At 54.0% G+C, this 9,457-nt stretch overlaps 1 protein-coding gene across 1 annotated transcript; it reads right to left on the bottom strand.

Annotated features, from left to right (window-relative positions):
• Nucleotides 1–4,099: 4,099 nt before the first annotated feature.
• Nucleotides 4,100–9,247, bottom strand: EPHA7 (EPH receptor A7; the record flags this gene model as incomplete). Its single annotated transcript, XM_010078488.1, has 2 exons — nucleotides 4,100–4,781; nucleotides 9,183–9,247. Coding segments are annotated over 2 exons (747 nt in total), but the record flags the coding sequence as incomplete, so codon positions are not given.
• Nucleotides 9,248–9,457: the final 210 nt, after the last annotated feature.

Consider the following 9,457-nt stretch of genomic DNA (forward strand, 5'->3'; position numbering starts at 1 on the left):
CCCGAGAAAGCCTCCCCTGGGTGCCCCAGCGCAGGACAGGGGCAGTGGCCAGAGCACACAGCGCAGGGAAAAGGCAAAGGCACGGCCAGAGAGAACAGCCAGAGCCTGGTCCCAGCACAGGCAACCATTCCATTGGGAAAACTCAACATTTCCCTGGCTTTAAGTGTTAGCAAATTATCCTACTAATAATTACAAAATGTTCGTAATTAATATTTTAAAAAAAAATTAACTTTATAAATCCCATGCTCTGCTATTGTTCCCAGCCTTCTGTGTTGGATAAATGGAGGAAATCAATAACCACCGGCAGGGCTGCTCCGCGGGAGGGAGGATAACGGGGGGGACCCGCATGGGGCCACTCGCTCCTTGACATTCAACTGGTGGAATGTGTCCCCCCCCACTATCCCTGTCCCAAGGGCAGGGATGATATTAAATCCATTAATGATGATATTAAATATATAACCATAACGACGATGTCAAATCACACAAGGCAGGAGGGAAGGACAAACAGAGAAAGCAGACAAAGAAACCAAAGGGCTAACCAAGGCCAAAATAAGCCCCTCCACCCCCCAGCTTTGGCAAAGGCTCAGCACAGCCCGGCGCATCGGCTGGGGGATGCGGGGCAGGGGACTGGCTGCCTTGCAAAAAGCCAGGGGTGCCAGGAGCAAGGATGCTCGAGGAGGGGCCTCTGCACCACAGCCCAGCTTCCTTCTTACTTTGTGGGTTTTTGTAAATTCTGCCACCCCTGCTGGCTCAGCTTTCCAGCTGCTGCAAGCAAGCAGGTCGGGTCGTTACTCCGAGCCACGGCAGCTTGGAGGATCCCGATCACACTACAACAGGAATTTGCCAGGAGGGGAAAAGTGAGACAATCCAAGGAAGCAGAAGGACCGCTCTCTCGCCCCTTTCTCCCTGGGTTTACAAATACAAAGTAAAAACTCAGCACAAGGCTGATTTAGTTCCAGGCTTCTTCCTTCACTGGCTTCTCTGCACAACTGACTTATCGCCTGGTACTGGGAAGGTCAGAGAGGAACTCAGCGTCATTCCAGCAGACACAAATTCAGTGCCCCATCCTCAGAGACACGAGGGACGAAAGCCGAGGGACCACAACTGCTGTCATTCTAGTGAGGGGTTGCCTTTGCCATCATTAGGTTTCAGAGTGAAACACCGGCAAAGAAAGGGTTTAATCATTTTCCTCGAGGAGAACAAGCAAAATCCACCCAGCATGCTCATTCAAGGTCTCAAACGATTTCCCCAGCCTCCCAACAATCCCCGCTCCTGCTTTTCCCCCCACCTCCTCCCCAGCACGATGATCTATTGTACCTTGACCATGCCAGGAAGCCATAAAGCAAGGCTGAGGGATGGGGCAGAACAAGACGAATGGATTTAATATCAACCTGAATGCAGTGTGGGCTATCGCACCAAATGAATTATTCATTTTGGATTCAATAACAGCCTCTATTTCGCATTGACCCACAGCTCTCCCGGGCACGAGGTGCCAAAGAGGATGGGGCAGGCAGTCCCATAGCCCTTCCGGGGACGGCATGCCATCGCCCAGCTGAGAGCAGTGTGGCTTCACACCAGCCAGGAGCTCTGTGCCAAGCCCAGACCAGCCCAGGATGGGAACAGATAACAGGGCAAATCGATAAAGAAAATCTCCCTCCCTCCTGTCTCCATCTTAGCATCGTGGTGGTAACGACCCCCCTGTCACTCTAACCCTAAAACACAACGATAATCTCTTCGGGAGTTAAAATACCCCCGATGAAAATTGCGCTCTGCCTGTGCCTTTCGCGAGCGGCTAAGTGCTGGTAAAAGCTGGTATTAATGAATCCCTCGGTGGCCCCCAGCTCCGCTGTCAGCACCAACCCGCCCCAGTCTAACAGCCCCATGAAAGCACAGCCTCTGTCCCAGGGGTGGGAGGGATGAGAGTGGGCTGGTGGAGCTGAACAATTCAACCCTATTTTTTTCCCACTACCGAGGAATTAAGCCCATTTTCTCAGCCTTAAAATACCGAGGGATTTTTTTTTTCCCTTGGTGACAATTCCCGCAGTCTTGTTAAGTGGCTCATGTCAGGCTGACGAAGGCTTTGAGCCAATGTTAGGAGCGCGTGCCCCCTAGGAGCAGGGCTGCAAGCCTGGCAGCATCCCTGCGAGGTGAACGAGGCAGGGGAACACAACCCCTTGGAGAGCACAAAGACAAATAGAAAACCCATAAACTATTATTTCTAAATAATAGAACACGTGGGAACAGGGCTGGAGATGGGCACTGCGGCACAAGAAAACTCAGCAATATCTGCTCAGCCCGGCTTCAATGGCATCATGACCATTTTGGGGTTTGAACGAGAAAAGGAAAGGAAAAAAAAACAACAAGGAGATGGGACTGATGCTGACCCCAAGCAGGTTTGCTCCTGTGCCTCTTGCGTCCTGGTGTCCTCCTCCACCCTCTGCCTTGCCGCACACTGCGAGCACTGGGGAGCTGCAGCACGCTCCTACCTGGGGGTCAGAGGTGCTCAAGACCTCAACCTCCTCCACTGTCCCGACCAGCCGTGGATAGAAAGGTCAACACCACCAAAACCTGCAGCAGTTTCACATTACCACTGTTTTCCTACATTTCTGGCAAAACGACAATTTTTGGCAACTATTTCCCAATTCCAGCCTGGAGCTAAAACTCAAATTTATTTTTCCATGATGAGAAGATGTCATTTTGCCATAAAACCATGTGCGCTTTCCGTTTGTTTATTCAATAGCGGAGGAACGTCTCGCCAGAAATGCTCTGGTTTGCAAGGAGGAGGGCTCTGGTTTCCATCGGAGGGCGTCTGATGGAAAGCTTCAGCTCCTCTTGGGAATAGACCATCTCCTGGTGGGAACAAAACCATGCTCAGGGTCAACCACGAGACTCAAAGGCACCCACCGGCAACGCTGCTCAATGTGAAAACAAGGCACGAGCACATGGACTCTGGTGGTTTCCCATTTTTCGGAGCCCTGGCATGGGAGGACATCACCATCCCCGCCTCGGCCAGGAAGGAAAGTGGTTTTTCAAGGTGAAAAACTACACCAGCTCCCAGGTTTAAAGCAAACGAACAAACAAGTTTCTCCACAGCTTGAATCCTGGCTTTGCCATATACCCAGTGTTGCAGGCAGAGAAGAAACACTGTGGTGGCCACCCCAAGGAGCATCCCAGCCACGCCTGGGGCTACATGTGTTGCCACCTGAGCTGAGAGAGATCTGAGTCAGAGCTCTTCCCATCACCCTGCTCCCCAGAACCAGCCCTAAAGAGCTCTGATACCCAGCTCTGACCTCCTCCTTCTTCCCAACCCTTCCCAGACCTGGTGATGCCCAATCTTCTAGAAGCTATTTGGAAAGCGCTGATGAAATGACGTTAGCCGCTCATGCAGAAACCCCTCTGCTCTTCCCTCCTTCCAAGCAGCGTACAAAAACAAGACCTTAATTTGGGAGAGGAGAAGGAAAGGGCAGTGAGAAAAGCTAATAAAAAAAATATCCTCCAATATTATTTGGGAAATATTCATCAGAACAGCACACAGAGATGAAAAACGGCGAGCACTATTTCCATATTTATAACCCCACACTGCTGAAGACTCCAGCAGGCAGGAGCGTGCTGGCAGCATGGCTGGAGGAACCCAAAAAACAGAAAAAAAAAAAATCCAATTAACACCGAGAATCAGAGCAGCTTCTCTGCAGTCGGGCCCGACGGCGACCGCCCTGCTCCCGCAGCTTTGCTGGGGAAATAACGAGGCAGATGAAAGCCGCTCAGCCAGCAAGCGCCGGCCCGCGTGGCACTTTGAAGGCAGCAGATCACAGAGGCGGCTTCCAGCGGGCTCGCGGTGATGGCTGCATCGGCACCTGCATCTTCGCCATGCCGCTCTCCGACTTTGGCCGCTCGCCGGAGCACACCCAGAAGCCATGTGTTGACCACTGCTCACAAATCCCTGCCTGGTCCCCAGAGCAAAACCGCTTCAGGGCAGGTAAATGGTTCAGAGCCAATTTCAAACCAGATATTTCCCAAAACACGTTGTTTGGGGACAAACATTTTGTTAAGCAAAGCTGAAAACCAACAAAAGCGCTTTGTTACCCAGGGCTGACCTTACCTTTGCAAGCCACGTTGTTCTCCGGCTCGTAGCCTGCCTTGCAGGTGCAGCGGCCGATGGGGACCATCCACTCCCCGTCCCCGTTGCAGTACAGTTTGATGGGCACGTCCACCTCCTCGGCGTTGGGGATGCAGGTGCCGCGGGCGGTCACCAGAGAGGTGCTCTCCGCTCCCGTCATCGTCTCCGGGAAGATGGCAAAGTTCTGCACCACGCTGGGGCACTTCTTGAAGAAGACCCTGACGGACAGCAGAGACATGCAAGCCCCGTAGTCCTGGAAAGCCAGGTAAAAGCCATTGCGGGTCAGGGGCCCAAAACTTCTCACTTCGGTGTTCACCTTCATCAACCGGCCACCAAAGTCCACCTGGGAGAAGCTCTCGTCAGCAGCAATGGTGTCCACTTTGAGGTAGGGTGCCTCCGTCCAGAAGGCGGACTTCTTGGTGGCAATGACAGAGTCTGTCTCGTAGTAGTAGAGGTTGAAGGTCTCCTTGCAGGAGCCGGGGACGTTGGGGAGGCTGCTGCAGTCCCGCACGGTGAAGCGCATCTCGGTGTAGATGCGGTGAGCGCCACGCCGGTTGATGAAGGTGGTGAGGAGCCAGTTGTTCTGGTTGGGCTCGAAGACGTTGCACACCTGGTACGTACGGATGGTGTTGAGGTTTTCGTCGTAGCCACTCACTTCTTCCCACTGCAGGAAGGAGAAGGAAGAGAGGCCGTGAAAGAGGGGCAGAGGGACCGGCAGTGGCCTGTGAGCTGCGGAGGTGCTGCTCACCCTGCACAGGGCATGGCTGAGCTGGGAGGAGAATCCCACAGACCCAGCCATGGATGCACGATGTGATGCATGTCCAGAAATACCACCTGGCTCAGCACCAGAATAAATCCTCCTTCTCCTGCCCCTGCCCACGCATGCCTGCTCCCTCTCCCCGTCGCTCCCAGCTGATGGTAAAGCACCTTTTCCACGCAGGCAACCACCTTAGCTACCCTCAGAGGATGTAAAAACGGGAAGAAAGCTGGTCCAGGCACCTGGAGGAGGGAGGGAAAGCAGCACGCGAGGCCACGGCTTCATTAGAGCCCGAGCCAGCACATGGGCTGGAGAGCAAGCCTGACCTCAGGCTCTCGGCAAAGACAGGATCATTTCCCCCGGCAAAGAAAACTAACTAAATAAAACATCACTGCTGCGGAGAGAGAGAATATAGATCTGCAATTCGATTTATAGAAGGGCATTAATATAATCCAGGCTACAATTTCAATTAAGGGACAGCGGCAAACTGTGAATAGTCTATGATGGCATTAGAGTCCTACAGACAGATTTACAACCTCATAATCCATTCATTTTAACTAATCCATGTTTACAGTCTCCTCATAACAGCATTATTCATATGGCAATCTTTAAGCAGCACTCTGAATATCATGCATAATTTCCAGGAGCGATGCTATAGCAGCGCTTGCACGTGTTTGGGCTTAGGTGGGGGCACAGCGGCAGCGAGGTGACACCGACCCCCCCGTAAGTGCCGAGTCTTCCCAAAGAGCTGATGCACCACGGCCAGCCCTGCAGCCTCACAGGTTTTGCTCTCTTCCATTTTTTATTAAACAACCACCTTCCTCACCTGCTCGCCAAGCCTCCCCCTGGTAAACCGCAGCCCTGATGTATAAAAAAACCCCACAGGTTTTTATTGTTTCCCAAGCAGGGTCCTCTCCTGGCTGCCAACAAGCGCAGCAGAACGTTTGCTCCCGAGTTTACCTGCTCAGCTCTGCTAGGTTTAAGCAAAGATCACAGCTCAAGGGTTCACATGGCTGTTCAGTGATGTTTACCAAAGGAGCAACAAAACCTCATGCATCCACTCTCCCTTCTCATCACGCTGCCATTATAAACCCTCTCCACCCTGGACAAGTCGTGCACACTCAATGCCGTTCATTTCCAGCACAAGCAAGCAGCGCAGTCCTCCCCCACCGAGGGGCTGGTATTGTTTCCCATTCCCACCTGGGCTTTGCGTTGCAGCCCCATCATGCAATTAACGCCACACAAAGAGCTCTCTTCCGGCACTCGCCCATCTCCCAGTACCGCCAGCCCCGCTGCTCCATCACCTTTGCTGCGGGAATCCTCCTCGTCATCCCGCCTGCCGGCTCCAGCACCCCATGGCGGGGCACGGGAGGGGACCCAACCCGCTATCCTGCTAATCACAGCGCTCATCAAGGAGCCGGCTCTCTCGCCAGCTCCTTCCACCAAGCATCCCCTGTGCTTGATTTTTTTTTTTTTGGATTGGGCTTGCAAACAGAACTTCAAAACTCAGATCTGGAGCCCAAATCTGCCAGCGGACCCAGCTGCACTTCAGGTACCCAGCACACAGGGCTGCCAGTGGCTGGTGCAACATGAAATGCCACTTGGAAAACCCTTGTGAGGGTCTGGGGCTGGATCCTGATGCTCCCCTGGGCATCCCTCGTGTTGAACAGTCCTGCAATCGGGCACCCAAGAGCAGCACATCCCCGGGGCTGAAAGGATCTGCAGTGCCAGTGGCTGCTGACATCGATGCTCTAACAGTGACAAATGCATCATTTTGACGAAATTCCACTAAATAATTCACAGGGAGCTGGAGATTAAGACAATCTTCCTCTCTGTCTTTGCTGAGATTTAAATCATGTCCATCAGCGAGAGCAGGAGGAGAGCCCACGTCCCGCTGCAGCCTGTCCCCATGGACCACAGCCCGTCCCCACGGACCACAGCCCCGGCTGCCATCCGTGCCCCGGCATTAGCACCAATGGCCCCCCCCACACCCTGGAGCACATCCGTGAGCCGGGGTGACCAGTCACTCTGGGAGCTCAGCACGCCACGGGAGGATGCCACCACCCAAAGGGACCCAAAGCCTGCACGGAGCCCCTGCCAACAGTGACCCCAGGGTCAGGAGAGGGGGCTCACCACATCCCTGGAGCTCCAGCCCCAGGAGAGACGGGAGGAGCCTGGGAGAAGGAGCTGACACCCCAGCAGCAGCCAGGAAACCCTCTCCCACCCTCCCGTCTCCTCCCTCCTGCCCCGAGGAGCAGGAAGGTCCCTTTTATAGATGGTTGCTCCTCTTCTCCCTCTTGTATCTCGGCTTCCCTTTCTGGCTCCTCCCTTCTCCACTCATCCCTGCGATGCTGTGGCTGGTTGCTAAGCCCCAACGCAAGGCTGCCAGGGCACCCTCATTTTTTTGGATGGAGGAAGGCAGCACGGAGGAGAAGCTTTTGGTTTCTTACCCCGGTTTTCAGCAGGGTTGAAAAAGAAACAGCACAGCCCTAAGGCGGCTGCTTTTGTGAACTGAGGACTGAAAACAGACCAACTAAATTTGGGGTCTTCGTTGACTTCAACACAAGCAGAAATCCCCACACAAATCTTAGCATCTCTACCCCAGGCTGCTTGGATGGGTCATGGTCTGCAAACCCTCGCTGGCACCCACACTCTGTGCAAGCCTCACCCCAATACCGGCCAGTACTGCCGGGCAAGCCAAGAAGTGGCATAAATCTGCCCTCAGATACTTGGTGTGAACCATTAAACCAGGTGAACCCTAAAACCAGGCAGGTCCTGAAGACCACTGCATGCCTGGAGCGAGAGAAAGACATCACTTATTTTCAACTGGTATCCAGCCTACTCCAAAACCTGCCTCGGGGCTGGGTCGTGGTGCCTAGGGGGGGTTCACTCCAGAAGTCCAAAATACACCTTAAGCTTTTCCGTACCCACTCAGCAAAGTGCCTGGTGCTACCAAAAAAAGCCCACACCATGAGCAAGGGGACTTCACAAGTGAAGACACACTCTCCAACGCATGCTACGGACAAGCCCTATGTCTTGGTATTTTCAAATACTTTGCAGAAGATCTAATGTACACTCCAGTAAAGGAGAAGACTCACCAGTAACTCTCGGAGGAGCAAGAGACAGCGTATTAATGCTGGACCGCCATGCAGACGGCTCGGGGCACCCCAAGACGGTGCAAGGCAGGGCCAGCACCCGGGAGCTGGGACATGCAGAGGGGTGCAGGGATGCGCGCGGAGGGATGCGGGCTAGGGAGAGGCTTCGCTCTGCTGCTCCGCAGAGGGTGAGACTGCCGTGCCTCACGACCCGAGCTCCCTGCCTGCCCTGCACGGGCTTTCAGCGATAGCAGCTGCAGGCAGCTATTTATATCCCACCTCCATCACCTGTGCACAGCCCCCCTGCATTTTGCCAGCACTTGTATCTGGATCACAGACTTTTTCCAAAGCAATTTGGTGGCAAAGTCCCGTGTTTCAAGAGCCTCTGACACACCTGGAAAGGATTTTGTGCCCACTGCATGCATGGTTCAGCTTTGGTGACAGTGTGCAACCTCACTTCTTTTGAAGACCTGTCCGAGCCAGTCACACCTTGACGCAGACACAGGCTGGCATCCTTTCCCCTTTGGTGCCATGTCCCGGCAGCCCCAGGGACAGATCCTGCTGCTGTCCCCATCCCTGCCCCCCCAGCTGCTGTCACACTGCGATGCCCGTCCGTCAGCTTGCATCCCCTCCCACCGCCGCTCTGCTAACCTCCGGCTCCGTCTCTACCTTCTCTGCCAGGGGAATGTGAGTCAGGTTATTTTATGCTTCCATTCCTCAAAGGCTCGTATGATATAAAAAAGATGTTTTAAGTGCCTCAGGGTATTTTGTTCCTCATTACTTCATAAAAGTGACATTAATAGCCAGGGAAGAGCACTGCCGAGTGCAATTACGGATGATGTTCCAGGTATGGAAGCTGTTTTGCGCCTGCTAATGTTTCCTAATTACCAGCCTTTTGGCACAGGGAGAGGGAAGGTGTGAACGGGGGGGATGGAGAGCAGCGATGGGGACGTACCCTTCACCTGGGACAGCCAGGGCAGGAGAGAGCGTGGGGACGAAGAAAAGCTCCCTCTTCACCGAGACCCACATGGAGGGGATGCTCACCCCCGACAAGCCGTGCAGCTCGGCACAGTGATGCCCAGGCTGCCCCATGCCAGCCCGTCAGGGCACTTCTGCTCCTTCTGAGGCTTCCCCAGCTCCCCACCAGCGTCTGAAGACAAACAGGGTGAACCCCACGCGATGGCAAAGGATCAGCTGGGCGAGAGGTACTTACCCCCGAAGGAGGGTTGGCGGTCCAGCCCAGCTCGGCCGTTGCCGTCCGCGTATCCATCAAAGTTTCTGAGGAAACACAAGAAAAGGAAAGCAAACTGGTTACTCCCAAAGTTTTTGATGACATGATGAGCACAGAGGCATGGAAACAGGTTCAGTTGTGTCGTGGTTTAGCAAGGCCACCAGACAGCCTGTTGTTAAACACCTGGGGGGCTGAGGCAGGACAGGGAGGATTCACCCACCACTTATGGTCACGGGCAAGAAACCCACACGACTTGG

This window comes from Pterocles gutturalis, unplaced genomic scaffold, assembly GCF_000699245.1.
Source record: "Pterocles gutturalis isolate BGI_N339 unplaced genomic scaffold, ASM69924v1 scaffold3238, whole genome shotgun sequence".
NCBI lineage: Eukaryota > Metazoa > Chordata > Aves > Pterocliformes > Pteroclidae > Pterocles > Pterocles gutturalis.